General features: G+C 38.8%; 1 protein-coding gene across 5 annotated transcripts in view; it reads left to right on the top strand.

The window, feature by feature from the left end:
• The first annotated feature begins 414 nt into the window (after positions 1 to 414).
• The window catches only part of SUCO (SUN domain containing ossification factor), a 94339-nt gene continuing 73994 nt past the window's right edge, over positions 415 to 20759 (top strand). For 4 of the 5 annotated variants that reach the window (XR_004383298.1, XM_032862974.1, XM_032862975.1 and 1 more), the window contains exon 1: positions 415 to 589. Coding sequence is in view for 3 of the 5 variants with exons in the window: in XM_032862974.1 (XP_032718865.1) it covers positions 528 to 589 (62 nt within the window). In the remaining 2 variants the exon portion in view is untranslated. The remainder of the gene's footprint in view (positions 590 to 20759) is intronic. The other variant, XM_032862976.1, reaches the window with a different exon arrangement.

Here is a 20759-nt window from a genome sequence, read left to right as displayed (position 1 = left end):
GTCCTCCCACCTCTCGCTCCTCCGCCCGAGACGTCGGAGGGGGCGTGGCCCGCGCGGAGGCTGGTGGGGGCGCGGGCGCGGCGGGACGTGGGTGACGCGTCCTCTTCCAGCTCAGCGGTGTGTGAGGTGGCGCGGCCCCGCCGGCGATTGGCTGTTGGGAGACGAGTGCGCCGCGGCCGTTGGTCGCCGGCAGCACGGAGGGAGAGCCGGGGCGGGCGGGGGGGATATGGGTCCGCAGTGGCGGCGGCGGCGGCTGGAGGAGGCGGGCGCGGGCGAGCCGGCGGCTGCGGGAGCAGCGGCAGTCCCCGGAGTCCTCCCGTGAAGCGCCGCGCTCGGCGCCGCCGTGGGCCCCTCGGAGGGGGCGGCCGGTTCGCGGGCCGCTGAGGAGCCGCTCCCGCAGCGCCGCGGCCCTTCGCACTCTCGGTCCCATCCTCTCGCTCCTGCTCCGGCTCCTCCATCTTGGCCTCGGCAGTGGCGGCTGCCGGGAGGATGTGCCGCCTTCTGGCAGGGGGAAGAAGGAGGAGAAGATGAAGAAGTACCGCCGGGCCTTGGCCCTGGTCTCCTGCCTCTCTCTGTGCTCCCTGGTCTGGTGAGTCGCCGCCGCCATCCGGGAGTTTCCCGAGCGGGGAGCAGTGAGCAGCCCGGGTCACACCCCCAGGTCGCCTTGGTCTCGGGGTGCGGGTCTCCCAGGCCCTTACGACACACGGGTTGCCTCGCGGCTCCCGCGCCCACTGCCCCGGCCGCGCACTGTGCGGTTTCCGTGCGGTGTGTCGGCGTTTACGGAGAGTAGCGGGAGGGAAGGGTGCCCGAGTGGGGGGACCACCTGGGTGCCTTTGTGCTCAGCTCCTCTGCCCTTGGAGACGGTGGGGCGTCCGGGCCGGTCTCGGAAGGGCTCGCGGGGTTGCTCGGGTCCACTGCCGGCTGCTCTCTCTCCGCTTGCGGTGGGACCAGGGGAGAGAGGGTCGGGTGCGTGCGGCCCCCGGTGCGATCCTAAAAACGTGATTGTCACGAGGGCCAGAGGACCGCACGCGCCGCGGTGCAGGCCAGGTCCTGCCGTCTCGGGCCTCGAGTGCACCTGGGGCTGCTGCTCTTGGAAACTTGTGGGGGGGCGTTCCGGAGCCCCTTTTCAAGGGGCAGATGATGCGGAGCCGCTGGTGCAGTCGCGCGTCTCAGGTGTGGTGTGTGCGCCAGGTTGTGGTGTGGCGTGCGGGATGTCCCTGAGTGGTGGCAGGGCGAGTCCTGTCTTTCGAAGGCGGGAAGAGTGCTTTGTTCCTGAAGTTTATGGAGTTTCTGCTGATCCCAGGCACGCCTGGGTGGCTTCGAGGCGCAAAGACACCGTGTCAGGAAAAGGATTGCTGTCACTTCACTGGGAAAAGCCGTTTTTCCCCTCCTGGAGGTGTGAGCCCAGCTGACTGGGAAGATGCTTCTTTAGTCAAAGCGATCTGCTGTTTATAAAGTCTACATAAACTTTATTCATTAATGAATAAATGAATTCATTAATGAATAAATTTATTCATTAAGTCCCTTGTTTATTTCCGGAAAACACCAACGACGTGTCCATTTTTTCTGTGCTTAATAGATTCCAAAGGTCCTGAAGTGGCAGAGTTGTTGCTCACATGAAATACTAAGTGACAGGAGAAGGAAAACTCTTGCAGGCTGAGGAATTTCGATCTGAAGACTGATAGACGCTTTCGGGAACAAGACATCTGGCCTTTTGACTTTAATTCCAAACACTTTTAACAGGACAGCTGTCATCCCCCCCCCCCCCCCCCCTTTGTTAGTGTCATGTTGGGTACCAACAAGTGCATGCAGGAGATGAGTCCACTCACTCCATTTTAAATTTAAATTTGTAGGTGAGATACCAAAACCTTGTGTTCATTTCCATCTTTTTCTGGGGGCTGCTTGGTAATTTACAGGCTAATGTATCGTTCTTTTCTTCTTTCTCCTTGATCTTGCCCAACTTTAGACTATGTTATTCTTCACCAGCACTTTCTGAAGTGGCTCATAGGGTGCAGAGGTTACACTTTTCATTCAAGTTTAAAACGCACCGGTACCTCTGCCTTTTTTTTTTTTTTTAATTGAAATATATTTGACATTGTCTAAATGTCATTATGGTATTGTGCGAATTCAAGATGTATAACATGTTGACATGATACATTTATGTACTGTAATGTGATTGCCATTGTAGTGATAGTTACCACTTTTATCATATCACATAATTACTTCTTTTTTTGTGGTCAGAATAATTAAAACCTAGTCTCATAGTAAGTTTAGTCACTGTCATACAATATCATTATCTATATATATAAATGTATATTCCTTAGCAGATCTCCAGGACTTAGTTATCTATAGTGGAAAATCTGTACCTCTAAACATTTTTTTTTTTTTTTTAATTTTAAGTAGATAGTGGAGATGAAATCAAACTACAGTGTGTTTCTTAAACTCACTTGTGAATTTAAAGTAACCATGCTTCTATTACTTTGTGTACTTTCTGGCTGTCTTTTGCTTAAGTTAACTTCAATATGGTTTCTCAGCTTTATTCATTAGCAATAGAAGGTTATGACCTATTAGAAAAAAAAAATCAGTCTGCCTAATATTGAAAGTAGTAGTCCTAAAGTTCTGTAAAGTTTGTTGACTCTCACAGTGAAAAGTGGATGTTGAGAGTTTAAGGAGTAAAAAGTTTAAGAAACTTTAGCTTAAGAAACAGTTGGACTAGTGTATTTTGAGATTGGTTTGTACTGCCAAATTAGGGACTTTTAAATTATTCTTTATTGAAGCCATTAAAGGGCATTGAAAAGAGGGTATTTAGGCTTGAGATTTTCTTGAAAGGGTGATGATGAGATTGGAGAAGAGGAGTGGTACGGGGTAATGATGGTAGAGGTTATGTTATGTCTTTGAGACGCTCTGCACTGATTCATCTGGAGGTCTGATCCTTGTTACAGTCTGGTCTGTATGTCATTTCCCAATATCTCCATTTTCCCTTAGGGTTAGAGTTAACAGATGAGTAGTTAAGCTTCTTTTAGTAGCCATTTTTGTCTTTGACGTTTATAAATTGTCTCTAAATTTTGTGATCCATTTCTTTTTTAAGCTGTATCGTTTTGTAATTTATGAATGCTGTGTGTTCATACCACAGTTCTCTAGTTTCTAAGGTTCACCTCCCTCCCACCAATATTACTGAAATTTTTTATCCCCTTTTTATACTCTCACACTTCTATAGATATTGATTATGTCTCCCCTCTCCTTTTTTCTTTTCAGTCTAGAGTCCTAACCTTAGATTGCTGTCACACAAAAGCAACCCTTCCGTCTTATTAGTCATTTTAGTTGCTATTTTTTACTTTTGCATATATTGTGTGATTTTTTATCAAGTAGTACAGAGTATTTTAAGCATAAACGTACGGTAGCTGCAGCACAGAGTAATAATGATTGTCATATCTATGTGTAGCTTGTGGGTACTTTACACACTTTAATATGTTCAGTCTTCACAGCCCTGTGAGGTAAGTATTATTGTTAACCTTATTCTGCATTTTATAGTTCAGGAAGTAGGTAAATTAACTGATTTGGCAAGGTGAAGCGGCTGTTAAGTTTAGCAGCTTGGATTTGAATCTGTGCAGCCTGATTTGTGGTAGAGCGTCCTGACTGGTATCAAAGACCAGAGGGCCTTTGTTTTAGATACCGCTCCGTCGCTTACTCGATGTGTGTCCTAGGACATAGTATGTAATTTCTTTGAACCTTAGTTCTTGTATCCTAAAAGTAGGAAAACTAATTCATTTATACTTCACAGGGTTGTTAGGAGGATGAAATGAGATAATACATACGACAGGTCTTTATTAAATAGTGAGGGTGTATTATCTACATATTTCATAAAATATATATAGGGTATGTAATCTATTTATTTCATTATAAAATTATTCAACAAGGATTTTTCTCATGCTGATTATGTACCATATGTTGTTGTGGGCATTGAAAACCTAAAAATAGGGTGACCAGCTTATCCTGGTTTTGTCAGTGAAAGTCCCATGTCCCAGGAATCTCCTGTGTTATTTCTTACTGATGCTGTTAACAAGTTGCCAAAAATTTAGTGGCAGCATACATCTGTTACCTTACAGTTCTGGGATCATAAGTCCAAAATAAGCCTTAACAGGGCTAAAGTCAGGATGTCAACAGAGATGGCTCCTTCCTGAGTCTCTTAGGTAAAGAATCTGTTTCTTGACCTTTTCAGCTTCTAGGGCCACCTGCAGTCTGTGACTCCTCTCTCACATCATTCTCACCTCTAGCTCCAGGCTTCACATGTGCTAAATCACTGATCCCCTTGCCTCTTTTTCCACAAGCACTTGTGATTACATTGGGCCCGCCAAGACAGTCCAGGATTATATACCCATCTCAAAATTGCTAATTTATAGGAACGCAAGCTGGTGCAACCACTCTGGAAAACAGCATGGAGGTTCCTCAAAAAGTTGAAAATAGAACTACCCTATGACCCAGCAGTCGCACTACTGGGTATTTACCCTAAAGACATAAACGTAGTGATCCAAAGGGGCACGTGCACCTGAATGTTTATAGCAGCAATGTCCACAATAGCCAAACTATGGAAAGAACCTAGATATCCATCAACAGATGAATGGAGAAAGAAGATGTGGTATATATACACAATGGAATACTATGCAGCCATCAAAAGAAATGAAATCTTGCCATTTGTGACGACGTGGATGGAATAGAGGGTATCATGCTTAGTGAAATAAGTCAGTCGGAGAAAGACAGCTATCATATGATCTCCCTGATATGAGGAAGTGGAGATGCAACATGGAGGGTTTGGGGGGTAGGAAAAAAATAAATGAAACAGGATGGGATCGGGAGGGAGACAAACCATAAGTGACTCTTAATCTCACAAAACAAACTGAGGGTTGCTGGGGGGAGGGGGGTCGGGAGAGGGTTGTGGGGTTATGGACATTGGGGAGGGTATGTGCTATGGTGAGTGCTGTGAAGTGTGTAAACCTGGCGATTCACAGACCTGTACCCCTGGGGATAAAAATACATTGTATGTTTATAAAAAAAAATAAATAAAAAAATTGCTAATTTAATCACAAGATTGGTTTAACATGTAACATATTCAGGGATTAGGACTTGGACATCTCTGGGAGGCATCATGCAGCCTAATATACTACTCTCAGTCCTGGCAAACTGGGAAGAATGACCATCATCTTAAAGAGGAAAAAGATTTGGTCTATGCTTTAAGCAGTGGATATTCAAATTCTTTAGAGTGTGTCCCCCTCAGTAATATGATATGCATGCAACCTTTAATATGTGCCTCATTGTTTATAAGTTGTGCGCATGTGCCAATATGATATTAGTATGATAGTATACTAATAAGTTACATAAATTAGGTGTTTAAAAAGATGAGAGAAATGAACAGTTTAATACTTTCTATTAGTAGAATTTTTTTTGCTCAAATAATAATTTCTGGTGAGAGTTTTGTGATTGACCGATTAGAGTATTTTACATCATGATGTGATTGATGAATAGCTTGTTCTAGTTGGGAGTCTTAGCCTTGCGATTTTCTTGTTGACTTGTGCTTGTGTAGTTATTTTCTTTGCGGTCTTTGCAGGAATTTTTTCAAAGCTACTTCTCCATGTTGTGAGAGTCAGTTTAGTTAAAACTAAATAATATAATCCCTAAGGCTACTTAGTTGGGACACATAAACGCCAGTGCCTCACAATGCCTGGAGGTAAACCCCAGTTTGTGGAACTTCCACATTTTCCCACAGGTTTCTGATTACGTAGTCCCTGGGGTTATTCATGTTTGACCAGCTGACCTTCAGAACAAGTATAAATTCTTATATTAAACTTAGTAAAGCTTAATTAATTTAAAAAAGACTATTTTATAGAGCCATTTTATGTTCACAGTAAAATTGAAATTGAGTGGAAGTTACAGAGATTTCCTATACACTCTGTCCCTACCCTTGTATGGCCCCTTCATTAGTCTACATCCCTTATCAGACTGGTTTATTTCTTTAAGACTAAAAAAAACTATTGTAACCAATAGGATCATCTTGGGGAAGCTCCTATTTAGAGCTAATGAGAAAAATCTGACATTTAAGCAATTCTCATACATTTGACAAATAATTACAAAAAATAATTACAAAGATTTTGAGGAACACCAAGGGTAGAATTCATATTCTAGATACGATTCTATCACTATCTGTATGTCCCTGGACGAGTTATTTCTATGAATCTCAGTACTCATCTGCATAAATGGTTTGCAGGATAGATAGTACAAAATGGAAGAATTTTGTTTCAGGTAGAGGCAAGATTCCTAGAGTATTTGTGGGGAGAGATGGGAAGGGAGGCTAGAGCCAGATTTTGAAGGGACTTGATAATTATGCAGATGAACTCTTTTTAGCCTGGCTGAGAGTTATGAGTCAGGGTAATAGTTTGAGCAAGAGCATGAGATCAGATTGATTTTTTATTTTTTTTATTTAGATCACTATGACCATAGAGTGGATTGGAAGGGACAGACTTCAGGGAGGCTGGAAGCCCTAAAGTGGCAGTCACAGTGGAGAGATTTGATAGATACCTAAATCAAAGTGGTCTGTTTTGTATGCTTTTTTGTCCTTGGTAATTTTTCTTTTTCTTTCTTCCTTTTCTTTTTTTTTTTTTTCTTTTAAAGATTTTATTTATTTGATGAACAGAGATCACAAGTAGGCAGAGAGGCAGACAGAGAGGAGGAAGCAGGCTCCCTGGGACCATGCATGACCTGAGCCGAAGGCAGAGGCTTTAACCCACTGAGCCACGCAGGTGCCCCAGTCCTTAGTAATTTTTCTGAATATGTTAGCTAGTTTTCTTTGACTTCAGAGGTAATATTTCTTGGTTTGTGACTTTATTTCTGTAGCCCTTCTGTTGCTTTTTCTTTGATAATTTTGCTGGTTTCTTGCTCATTTGTCAATATGCATAAGTGAGCAGAAATAAACAAGAAAAATAAGCAGTTTTGTCATTTTTAAGGTAATGATTGGAAATATCCTTGAAAATCCTGTTTTTTGTCTGGAGAAGTTACTTTCTTGGTTGTGTTTCTGTAACTTTTTTTAAGACCATAAGTCTCTTTTCTGAATAAAATAATAAATATTCAAAATAAAATAGTGAAGTCATCCCTCTTCTTTAAATCATTTGATGACTTTTTCTTTTAATAGTCTTTCTTGTCCTGGTGTACAGTTTTTAGCATGGTGACTCTAGGTAATGATACTGTATTGTAGATCTTCAAGTTGCTAAGAGTAGATCTTAAAAATTATCACAAGAAAAAAAATTACAGCTGTGTGGTGATGGATGTACTTTGTGGTAAACATACCACAATACATAATAATATCGAATTATTATTTTGTACATCTGAAACAAACATACTTTATATGCCAGTTGTATCTTAATTTTTTTTTTTTTTTAAGTCTTTCTTGCGGAACTTGATGTGATAAACTTTGGGAAGAAAAGTTTATCTTTGCCCTGGGATAGATATTCCAAAGAAAGTGTATAGTACTTAAAAGAGGTATTAATTAATTAAAAACAGTGTTAGATCTTTTCAGACAAGTTAAATGAAGCCAAATTCCCTAAATAGGAAAAGGTCTGTGGAAGAAGGTGTGACCAGGGAGGTACAACATCTTTGTGTAAAACGCCAATATTTGTGACCAATAAAAAGTGGCACAATGGGATGCCTGGGTGGCTCAGTTGGTTGGACGACTGCCTTCGGCTCAGGTCATGATCCTTGAGTCCCGGGATCGAGTCCCGCATCGGGCTCCCAGCTCCACGGGGAGTCTGCTTCTCTCTCTGACCTTCTCCTCCTCATGCTCTCTCTCACTTTCTCTCTCTCAAATAAATAAATAAAATCTTTAAAAAAAGAAAAAAGTGGCACATTACTTTTTTTTTTTTGGCACATTACTTATTTATAATATCCTTTGAATTATTTTAAAAAGAGTTGGATGTGTTTTATAATATCGTCTTTAGGTTATTAAACATTTGAGGGTATGTCGGAATGGAGGCAGGTAATTGGGTTGGCTGGTAATGGGAAAAAAAAAAGATACTAACACCTAACTTACCTTTGGACATCGGTTATTTCATTTTTCCATTGTTCATGAACTCCTAAATTATTCTTTCACTTGTTTCAACTGTCTGAATAGAGAAATAGGTCAATATGTATAGCTAACATTCTAGTACTTGTAACAAAAGGGAAGAGAAAAATTTATAAAAATTTTAAATACTTTATTATTCTTTCAAGCCATCTACAAGTAGAAACGTATGTATGAAATACTTTAGTTTAGTAGTTTATACATAAATGGGACTCTTTATTTAAAACGTATGTATGTATTGCAGATTGTACTTTAGTGCCAGTTGTATGTTTTGCTTTTAAGGCTGTATTTTAAAGTAGTTTCAAAAAGTAAAATTGTACATGTTGAAGGATAGGAGAAATTGTTTTCAAGTATTTGCAATATAAAAGTGTTAATCCCTTGGGATAAACTTACTTTATAAATGCAGATTTTTTTGACAGCTTGATTTTATTTTAGGACTTTATTTTTGTGATGAATCAGTAGTTAAAATTGTTTTATATTTTACGTAGAAGTAACACCTAGCTTTGTTAGAAAATGTTTTTTGGCTTATAGGTACTAAGCTAATTTTGTGTTTCTTGTTATAGAGTATTTGTAATCTAACACAAGAAAATATGTAAAGTACTTAAAATAATGCCTTGCTCATAGTAAGCATTGTTACAAGAATTCTTTTTATTTCCTCTGGGTGCTTTGCTATAATTAGGAGGGCGTAGGTGGCAGGGTTCAGAAATAGGAATCCATTAATTAATTCAAAATGGTATTTAGTTACCAGCAATGTATTTGTGGTGGTGGGGAATCCTGAAGAAGCAGGACACTTGAGCTCTGCCCTTCTGGTTGTCAAAATACACATACATACTGATGTAGTGGAAAGGGCATAAAACTAACCTAGAGTTCAGTTGTAATCCCCCCCTTTTTTTTTTGCATTATTAACAGTGAGCCTTTACTGAATGCTTATTAATATTCTCAGTGTTTCGTGTCCACCAACTTACTCTCTTTACAACTCTTTTGAGATAGCCCACCATTTTAAAGATGAAAAAAGAGAGGCACAAAAAAGTGAACCAACTTGCTCAAGTTCTCACAGCTAGTAAGCAGTGAGCCAAAACCTAAGTAGGCCGAGTCTGTGCCTGTCTTTTGTTCTTATTTTTTAAATTCAATTTAGTTAACGTACAGTGTATTAATTAATTTCAGGGGTAGAATTTAGTGATTCATCAGTTGCATATAATACCCAGTGCTCATTACATCAAGTGTCCTCCTTAATGCCTCTCATCCATTTACCCCTTTACCCCACCAACCTCCCCTCCAGTAACCCTGTTTGTTTCCTAGAGTTAAGAGTCTTACAGTTTGCCTCACTCTGTATTTTTATCTTATTATTTGTTCCCTTTCCTTATATTCATCTGTTTTGTTTCTTAAATTCCACATATGAGTGAAATTATAGGGTATTTGTCTTTAATGGACTGACTTCGCTTAGCATAATATCCTCAGTTCCATTCATGTTGTTGCAAATGGCAGGATTTCATTCTTTTTGATGGCTGAGTAATATTCTGGTGTGTGTGTGTGTGTGTGTGTGTGTGTGTGTGTGTAGACATACATATATATACACATAGGTAATATACACACCACATCTTCTTTATCCATTCATCTGTCAATGGACATCTGGTGAGCCTGTGTTTTTGTCATTGCTTTATGTGGCCAATAATCTTGTATATGGCTTTAGGCAAATTTCTTTACCTTTTCTTTGTGTGTTAGTTTTCTTATCTGAAAATGGGCAGACTGGATTGCCTCAACTAGGAATGAACATTAGAATTATTCCTGAAGCTTTAAAAAAATACACATGCCTAGAATTCTTACCTTGGGGATTCTGTCTCAGTAGGCTTGGGATAGTCTTATTCATTCTTTATTACTTCTAGATTAGATGAATTCTGAGATTTTTTTTTTTTTGTACTTTTAAATTCTAAGATACCTAATTTGGACATTTGTGAATTTTCAACTCAAAAAGCTGAATTGCTCAGCAGTGCTTAAAGAAGGGAAAAATTAGGCCTGGAGTGGTCAGGAAAGACTTGACTTGAGTTTAGGAGAAAATGATGTGTGGCTTATAATCTTCGCTTCTTGGGAATGTAGATGTTTCATGAACTGAAATAAGGTGTACTGGTGCTGCTGATGTGAATAATGGTCTTGTCCTGGTGTGGGGTGTATGTGTGCATCTGTCTGTAGTGGGTAGATAGTACTTAGTTGTCAAGGAAAAAGAATAAAAGAGATAATGTACTTGATATAGGTGTGAGTGATAGTAAGCAGACAAGCTTGTCTAGAAACTAAAAGCTGTATTTTGGGAATTGTAATGGGTTTTACAAACTAACCTAAGGAATTAGTAAAGATCCAGCAAGAGAAGTGGTGCTCCAAGAATGTTATTTTTGACATCATTGTGCTGGAAATACTTCAGAAGGGACTTGGAGGGATGAATGCTAAGAAAGGAAAAAAAAAAGCAGTTGAAGTAATTGACGTTTATCATAACAAGTATTTGGTAGTAAAAATGAAGAGGGTGCATTGAGCAGAGTTTTGAGGAAGTAAATGATCTGGTTTGGAGATAGATTGGCCATTAACAGAGGAATATAGTAGAAGTAGCATTGGTCTAGGATTCAGAAGAGAACTTGGTTTTAGTTTGCTTCTGACAGGCTCTTGTTCTTCAGAACTCATTCTGTCATCCATGTCAGTGTTGAAAGATACTTACTGAGGCTTCTGTGTGGTATATTCTTTGTAGGATGCTGGTGGATAAAACAAAGTTAGTTAGCTGCTTTCTTGGAGTATATTGGTTGAGAGAATAAATGCTAGGATCTAAAGTTACAAATCTGTGCAAATCAAGTTCAAAAAGAGAAGAAAAGGTCTTTGTTTTTTAACTGGGGCACCTCGATGAATTGGACATGTTCAAAAAGAAATGGAAGAGTTGCTGAGGATTTGAATAGGAGGAGCCGTTGAGAGAGTGGAATGACCCACGTGGGATGATCCAAGTGGAGACATGATATAGGAACTGAAAAAGGCAGACTTTGGGCACCTGGGTGGCTCAGTGGGTTCAGTGTCTCCCTTTGGCTCAGTCATGACCCCAGGGTCCTGGGATCTAGTTCTGCGTCGAGCTCTGTGCTCAGTGGAAAGTCTGCTGCTCTCCCTCCTTGTGCGCTCGTGCGCTCTCTGTCAAATGAATAAATCTTTTAAAAAATTTTTAAAATGCAGACTTCAGTGCATTTAAGAATTGGGCTGCAGTTGTCCTCATAGAAGGGATTATTTTTGAAACAGAAGTTTGACTGAACATGGAGCTTCTGCAGAGACTAGACTAAAGAAGGATGCCAAGCAAAGTAAAGCTCTGAAGGGAAGGAGAGTGGTTTGAAATGAAAGATGGGAAGAGGTTTAAGGATGTCATTTGAATGGCAGCAATATAAAATGTCTCAGATAAGGTTGAAAAGTTTGAAAACTGAGAAAAGGGTCTTTTTTTCAAGAGGGAAGTACTTGGTAAAAGCTTATGGGAGTGGAAACAGATTATACTTGAAGAGCTGGTAGGCATGAATTCTTACATATTTGTTTGGCAGTGAGATAGAAGAGGCTGGAGTAATCCCACCCTTATATGTATGCTTCAACCCATTCTACACAGTGCCATGATTTATCTTACTAACACACAATTTTGATTATGTCAGTCTCTTGCTAAAACATCTTTCAAAGGCTCCTGTCTTCCTGAAGAGAAAAATTTAAACCCTCACCTTAAAGGCCTGAAGTCTGGCCCAAACCTACTTTTGTAGGTATAGCACGACTAACCTATTAGCCTGGTAGTATTTTATTTGGGGACTCTCTTTGTAGTTTTGGGTTGAAAATTAAGATTGCGACGTATTGTGACTTGGGTTTTTTAGGCTAAATATACCTGATGCAGTTTCTTAAAATATATCATTATCAAGTAAGTATATGATTATCTTCAGAAGCTTTGAGAACAGTTATATTGGCTGAATTTCTAATGGTATGTTTAGATGTAAAATCAGAACAAACCATATTGTTTAATAAGTGCTACCCCATGCTAGATCCTTGAAATTATAGGCAAATTTAGTGAAACAATCCTCTAATAGATTTTGGTCTATGGAATAATTAAGCTAAGAGAATATAAGAACAGTCCTATAGGAGAGTGAAGATTAAAGATCAGAACTTTTGAAATTCAAAGGTTTGATTAGACGCAAACACCTGAATACAGAGTTTTCTTCAGCCGAGCTCTGTAGTTCCATGTGATTTGATTGGAAACTGCTTTGGTGGCCAAATAGAATAAAAACTGGGAGGAGAAATGAACAGTGTCACCTCTTGTGATCAGCAGCTAGACCTCACAGAGAGAAGCAACCTTAAAGGAGTCCCCAAGCTGGTAATAGTTTAAGGCGGCTCTCTGTCTTTTACTACATTGTGATTGAAAGAAAGTAAAGTGCTTATGAAGCAAAAGCACTAGAGGCCTAGTGATCTTTTGGTCTTTTTTTTGTGTTTCAATCAAACTGGCTTCTGTAATACCCATTTCCTACAAATTTCCATGTACTTCATAGAATTTCTTCTAATTTTTTCAGATTTCTGAATAGTAATGTTAAAAAAACCCATAATTTTTACTGTTACCTCAAAGTTAAGTTCTACTTTCCCACCTTTATGTTTTCCTGGATTGCCTATTTGTTTGTTTATGAAGGGGAATATACGCAGGGCATTACTTGAACCACGCTGCTGTAATTGAATGGCTTACACTATGTTCCCATACTATGGATTAGATGTGCCCTTGTGTTTAAGAAGCAATTCTTCATTACCCAGTTCGGTTCTTTCTTTTACCATAAATTCTGTGATAACTGGGCTCTCTCCCTTTTCTAAGTTCTTATCTGTAAGAACTTGAAATTTAAAGTTCTTATTCTTATCTAAGCTGTTCCAATCCGTAGTCAAAGGAAGATCTTAGGAGATCACTGTGCTGAGAACAGGGCAGCAAGTTCTGTGCCTTAGAGGTGCTCAGTGTTGTGTGAGGAACAGAAATATAAACAGTTAATTTCAGTTCAGAATTGTAGTAAGTGCTTAGATATGCCAGAGGGTTGTGGCCAAACCCCAGGTTGTGGAAATCAGGAATGTGTCCTAGTCACTAACTTGTTCCTGCCCCCCCGGGGGGGGGATTCCGTCAGGTTTTGGATGGTGAGGAGTGGGAGCAGGGGCAGAACCGTCGGTCTTGGAAGACGGAGAAGCATGAGCCAGACACTTGGAAGCATGAGGCAGCCAGATGTGTTCAGGGAACAGCTACAAGTAGTTCCGTATTACTGAAGCTTGAAGTGGGAGGCAGGGAGTGGCAGAAAATATAAAGCTGAAGACTTAGGCAATAGAGGAATTTTAGATATTTTAAAATATGCAAGGAATCTTGAATTTTGTCATGGAGAGTTGATAAGAGGTCCTAAGCAGGAGAACAGCATTCTGACAATTAGTGTTAGGTTCTTGGCCGTGTGAAGGGTTGATTTGCAGAGATGGTAAGATGGGAATTAGGGAACTCTGTTAGAAGTTTGCTCTAAGTAAGAGATGAGGGCTTGAGCTGAGGCAGTCATAACAGGATGGAGAAATGGATTACAGAAATTTGAGGTAAAGTAAACTATAGATAGTAGAGGGAGGATGAAGGGAAAGGAGTAGCATAGATGTTTTTTAGGTTTCTGGCTTGAGGACTGGGTGGATAGCAGTATCACTTGATGAGATCAAGGATACAGGAAGAGGAGATTTGGCAAAGGAAGATTTTTGTGTTCAAGTTTGGATTTAGTTGTTTTGGAGGTATCTTGGAACATGAAGGGAGAGAGATTCAACTTTTAAATGAGGTGTACAAGGAAGACTGAGAACAGAATCCTGGAAGCACCGGGACTTAATCTGCTGTAGTTAGCAGAAGCAGCATATCAAAGGAGACTCAGAAGACTTGGAGGGAGGTGAGAAACAGACTTGTATAATTTGACAAACCAAAGGAGAAGAAGGTTTCAAGTAGAAGCAGTAGTCAAAGGTGCCACACACAGCAGAGAAATTAAAAAAAAAAAAAGAAAAAAAAGTAGATCCTGCTACTACCATACTGATTTCAGTAGTTTAATGAGGGCAAAAATTAGAAATCAGCAGGCTGAGGGCTAATAGAAGGAGAAGAAACTGAGACTACAAGTATATACTAATCTGGAATTTGGTAAGTAAAAAAGGTAGAAAGGCAATAGCTGATAACAGTAGTTAACATTTGAGTTCATATTTTATGTCAGATTGATAAGCACAGCACATGCATCATTTTATTTTCCTCATAATAACTCTATTTTGTTTGTTTATTTGAGAGAGAGCAAGCAAGCGAGCTTGCGAGTCAGTGCGCATGCGTGCAGGAGCCAGGGGAGGGGGCAGAGGGGGAGAGAAACTTTCAAGCAGGCTGCACGCTCAGTGAGAAGCTGGATGCCAGGCTCCATCCGAGATCATGATCTGATCTGGTATCCCGAGTAAGAAGCTTAGGGGCGCCTGGGTGGCTCAATGGGTTAAAGCCTCTGCCTTTGGCTCAGGTCATGATTGCAGGGTCCTGGGATCCAGCCCCGCAAAGGGCTCTCTGCTCAGCGGGGAGCCTGCTTCCCCCGCCCATCGCCAACCCCCTGCCTCTCTGCCTACTTGTGATCTCTGTCTGATAAATAAATAAAAATCTTAAAAAAAAAAAGAGTGAGAAGCTGAACTAGCCAAGCCACCCACGTGCCCCATAGTAACTTCCTTTGAGTATGGATATTGAGGCACACAGGTTTTGTAGTTTACCCAAGAACATACAACTAATGAATGGAGGACCTGGGAATAACACTTGGGGATCTTGACTCTGAACTCCATGTCTTGTCACTGTGCTGCAAAATTTCTTATTTCTGTTGTTGCCACTATCTAAATCTGAGGTAAATGTTGTTCCTCTTTTGTGGTAGTTCTTAGTATTTGTTATGCTATAACTAGCCTTGACTAATACCATCAATTACTGACTGAAGAGATCAATGTTATTTTCTCACTTTTCATTTATCTGTTGACCAGAGAATATTAAATATGAAGTACAGCAACAAAGAAAGATTGTAGGCTTTGGAGGGAGATAATCTAGTCTTGTAATCACAAATTGAATGACTTTGGACACGTTAATTTCTGAGTTTAGCTTCTTTATCTGTAAAATTTTATCTAAAAGTCTGAATAAAAAAATAAAAACATAACATTTTCCCCCCAAGACATCAGGTGCTGAGGATGGCATTGCTCGTACTTGATGCAGAGTTTTGCATGGGTCCCCTTTTTCTCTCCATTTTACATGATGACTCTTTTATCTTCTATCTTTAGTTTCACTTCTCTTTCCCCATTTTAGGCAGTTACACAGAGTATATCAGAGCCTGTCCAGTCAGCCTTCATGTGTTTATTTGATGTGTTTTCTTCCCAGATAATCTTGTTTTGCTTATATGTTATAAAAGTTTACATAAGTTGTCTAACACTACTAATCTCGTTCTTTCTACTTCTTTTCATTTAACACTTTTACTTTTAATTGCTTTAGTCATCATTAAAATGAATTGTAAGTTAACGATGTGGCAGATGCCCTTATTAGGAAGGACTCATAGTATCATTTATTCCTTGAACAGTTTGTGTGTGGCTGCTTCTGAAGAGAGACTATATGTTAATAAATGCATTTGGGTATATTCTGTTCCATTTGCTTGCCTGTTGCTTTGCCGGTACTGTAGCCTAATTAAAGTGCTTTTGTAATAAATTTATCTGGCAAGGTGAACCACATGCCTTTGCTTTTTTTGGTGGTGGTTGTTAATTTAGTTATTCTTGGACCACTTTTTTTCTATATCATATTAGAACAATAGGATCCTTCAGGTATTTTGATAAGAGTTATATTTGAGTGATGAATTGCTATTTTTACATTGCTGTCACCAGCATTCCATCTATGAACATACTAGATTTTTGTGTGTTTATTTCTTTATTGTATGATCATTACCAGAGCTAAAATTGTTTATCTGTAAATCATTGTCTATTATTTTTCTTAGGTTAATTTCTAATTTGTTTTATAATTTTTGTTATTGCTGTAGCTTATTTTCTTTTTGGTTATTGCTGAGAGAAAAAATATAAACTTTTCTGTTTCTTAAATTTTTAAGTTGAGATAATTTACATACAGTGAAATGCACATGTATTAGCTCTGTATGTAGTTGGATCAATTTTGACAAATACATGTATTTGTGTAATCTACCCTCCCTCCCCTATCAAGGTATAGAACATTTGTATTACCCCAGAATTTCCTCATGTCCTTTTCTAGTGAATCCCCTGAAGCAACCTGTGATTCGATTTCTATCACTGTGGATTAGTTTTGCTAATTCTGGAGCTGCATCTAATGGAGTTACACAGTATGTTCTTGTGTCTAGCTTCTTTTATTCTGTGTAATGTTTCCAAGATTTATACATGTTGTTTCATTAGTTAGTAATTCATTTATTTTTATTCGGAGTAGTTAGTACATTCTGTGAATATACTATAGTTTCTTTATTTTACTGCTGTTGGACGTCTAGGCTGCTTCTAGTTTTTGGCTATTAGAAATAAAAGGGGCCATTTTCCTGCAAGCCTTTTTGTGGACATTGTTTTCATTTCTCCTAAGAATTACCTAAAAGTGGAATTGCAAGTGCTGAAACAGATGGGTATCGTATGCTTCTGGATATAATACACTGAGGAAGACACAACATCACTTATGAAGGATTCTGGCCAGGAATATATAAACTGAATCTGGTCATGAAGAAACATCAGACAAACCTCAAATAAGAACCATATTATTTAAAAATTAAAGGACTGTGTTCCTCAAAAATAGCAGTGCCATGTAAGGTAAAGGCCAAAATCTATTCCAGGTTAAAGGAGGCTGAAGATGCATGATAAATGCAGGAGATGATTCTGGACTCCGTTCTGAACTTGGGAGTAGTGGAAGGAATGCTCTTAAGGATATGATGGGATTAACTGACAAAATCGCAATATGGGTGATAGATTAAAGTATTATGTCAGTGTAACTGAAGTTATAACTGCTCTGTGGTTATGTAAGCAAATATCCTTATTCTGTGGAAATACATACTAAGGTAGTTAGAGATCAATTATGTAGATCAGGATAAAGAGTGAGAAGGAAGATGTGAGAGTGTGCTGTGAGCAAATGACAAGTGATGGAAGAAATGAGGTAAAATGTTAACAGGTTGATACGGTTTGTGTATGTTCTTTGTACTATGCTGGCAATTCTTATGAAACTTTGAAATTATTCCCAAATAAAAAGTAGAAAAAAAACCCCCAAAACAACCTGGCTTGGACTTTTCCATCCTCTATATGAGGGAAATCGACTCAAATTTCTTTAATTTTCATTAGTTTTATACTTTTTGCCAGTTTTGCTGTTTTTCTAGAGAAATCCATTTCTTCTGATTTTTCAAATATATTGGTATTTGTAGTTTGTAATATTTTATAATTTTAAAAATCTGTTTTATCTGTGGTTGTTTCATGTTTTTATACCATATTTTATTAATTCACATCACCACATATCACCAACTCTTCTTGATTGAGTTTGCCAGAGGTTTATCTTTCTAACATTTTCTTCAAAGAATCACATTTTGGTTTTCTCAATCTTTGCCTTTTTTGTTCTTTATTTCAGCGATTTCTGTCTTTATAGCCCCCCCCCCTTTTAAAAATTTACACTGTTTACTCTTTGAGTTGAAAGATCCAGCTTTTTTGGGGGGAGAGGTTGTCTTCCCATGTGTATAGAAGCATAGTTTTCCTGCTATTGTCTTATCTGCATCCCACCAATTTTGACCGCTAGTCCTCCACTATAATATTTCATGATGTTCCTTATTGTTTCCTCTTTAATGGCAGTACTATTCTGCTGCATAATTTTTGTTTCCAGTCTTAGAATGTTGTTGGCTTTTTGTTACTTCAAAAATTTCACATGTAGGGACGCCTGGGTGGCTCAGTTGGTTAAGCGGCTGCCTTCGGCTCAGGTGGTGATCCCAATGTCCTGGGATCGAGTTCCGCATCCGGCTCCTTGCTCAGCAGGGAACCTGCTTCTCCCTCCGCCTCTGCCTGCCTCTCTGTCTGCCTGTGCTCACTCGTTCTCTCTCCCTCTGTCCCTGACAAATAAATAAATAAAATCTTAAAAAAAAAAATTCACATGTAGCTTTCATTGTTTTATATATCTTGAAGTGATACTGTTGGGTGGATATATATTTATAATATCTTTTTACTAAAATAAATCTCTTGGTGACATAATGCTTATCAATTTAATTTTTATCTACTTAATTAAAATTGCTACTTTTTTCATGTTTTCTCAATGTATCTTTACTCAGATTTTTAATGAATTGAAAATTACGCCTAACATTTTCTAACAGGCCTCTGTATCTAACATAGTATCTGGAAAGTATTGATAGTCTTAAGTGCTTATATAGTTTCTTTAGTATAATGAGAGGGAAACAGCATTAACTCATTTGAAAGTTTGACAGACTCTGGTTTTGCCCTCTCCCTGCAGTTATTAAGCTTGGCACATTTGCATATTAACATATTCTTTATTGTACATTAATCTTGGAATTTATTATTGCATTATTTTGCTAAATTTCTTTGATAAGATTATAAATAGTAATTGTTTGAGGTAGCCAGGTCAGTATTTCTGAGCTAGCAGTTGTAAAACACTCATTCTAAGCCTTTGGTATTAAAAAATGGTGTTTCCTCAATCACTTGGACATTAAAGAATACTGTTTTAGTGAAATCTTTTTTTGTCACTTCAAGGCTTAATTCAGTTGCTGTTTCCTCTAGAAGAAAACTTCCTGAATCCTTCTGTTCGCTTCAGTAAGCGGTAATTGATACACCTTTTACTTAACATTTAAATCTTAACCACTGTTCTTTGAAATACATAGTTGTAACATACCCTTTAAAACATCACGGTGCCTAATAGTATTAGACTGTAGGTTCCCACTGCAAGAAAAACCTCCATCACTATACATTCAAGTTGAAAATCTTCCTTCAAGAAAAAACTATGTAGTGTCATCTGGATGCAAACATTCGTTCCTTCCACATTATGGTACTTTTTTAAAAAATCTGGTAACCATCAAGACCATATCTAAAAGAGCTTTTGTAGAAATTATAGGCAAATAACAAATAGTCTATTAATACATGGTAAGCCTATTCTAGGGAGGGTAAACAAAGGTTAAACATTAATGATACACATGAAATTAAAATGGAGTACTCAACAGTTGCTACTATTTCTATAGCTTTTAAGCTCTATACAGTTTAAGGAGCACTGGGTGTGGTGCTTAAACAATGAATCTTGGAACACTGAAAAAATAAAAAAATAAAAAAAATTTATCCATATACTTTTTGTCTGTTTTAAAGAATTCTATTCTGGCAACTATACCCAGGCAGGTATTACAATAGTATATGTACAAAGTAAATACGACATTGAATTATTGTTTTCTTTCTATTTTAAGAATGGACAGAATTCTAAAATTTTCTTACGGGAATTTAAAGACATGCCGAAAACTAGAAGGAAGAGTGTGATAAGCATGCACCTGTTGCCTCGCTGCAATAATGATTAGCCTTTCATCAGTCTTATTTCTCTCTGCCCCACTTCTTAAAACAGCTTTATCAGGGGCACAATTGGCATGCAAAAAACTACATAAATTGTACAGTTTGATACATCTTGGTGTATGTATACATCCATGAAGCTATCACAAGCAATTAGTAAACACATCCCCTTTACCCTCAGGGATTTTCTCATGCCCTTTTGTAATCCCTTCCTCCTGGCTTCCTCCTCCAGGTAACCACTGATTTATATTCTGTAGCTATAGTTTAGTTTGCATTTTTTGTATTTTGTAAACAGAATCATAAACTACATTTTTTTCTTTCTTTTTTTTTTTTTTGGTCTGGCTTCTTGCACAGAAGAATTATTTTGAGGGTGTTGTGTGTGCCAAATTCATTCCTGTTTGTTGCTGAATAGTATTACATTGCATGTCTGTAGTGCAGATTGTTTATCTATGTACCTGTTCATGGACATTTGAGAGTTTTTTCCATTTTATTTATTTATTTATTTGACAGAGAGGGACAGTGAGAGAGGGAACACAAGCCAGGAGAGTGGGAGAGGGAGAAGCAGGCTTCTCGCTGAACAGGGAGCCTGATGCGGGACTCGATCCCAGGATCCTGGGGTCATGACCCGAGCCGAAGGCAGACGCCCAACGACTGAGCCACCCAGGCGCCCCCATTTTTTTACTATTACAAATAGAGCTGCTGTGTCCTTTTGTGTTTTCCTTTCTCTTGAGTGAATACTTAAGGGTGGAATGGCTGGATTATATATAAGTGTATGTTTGGCTTTGAAAGCAATGCCAAATTGTTTTCCAAAGTGATTGTACCATTTTGTATTCCCATGAGCAGTATATGAAAGTTTCAGTCCTTCCACATCCTTTGCAACACTTACTGTGGCCAGTCTTTAAAATTTTAGCCATTTAATAGGTACGTAGTGGTTTCTCATTATGGTTTCGATTTGCATTTCTCCATGACTGAGGATATTGAGCATCTTTCACTTTTATTTGCTTTCCCCATATTTTCTTTGGTGATACGATGGTGAAAATCTTTTGCCTGTTTTTTTAAAAATTAGGTTGTTCTTTTGGGGGGGGTAGATTGTATTTATTTGCCAGAG

Source organism: Lontra canadensis, unplaced genomic scaffold (genome assembly GCF_010015895.1).
Source record: "Lontra canadensis isolate GAN:19392208 unplaced genomic scaffold, GSC_riverotter_1.0 scaffold24, whole genome shotgun sequence".
NCBI classification, from domain to species: domain Eukaryota; kingdom Metazoa; phylum Chordata; class Mammalia; order Carnivora; family Mustelidae; genus Lontra; species Lontra canadensis.
Note: the sequence above shows the minus strand (reverse complement) of the source record. Positions and strands in the feature narration are given on the sequence as shown.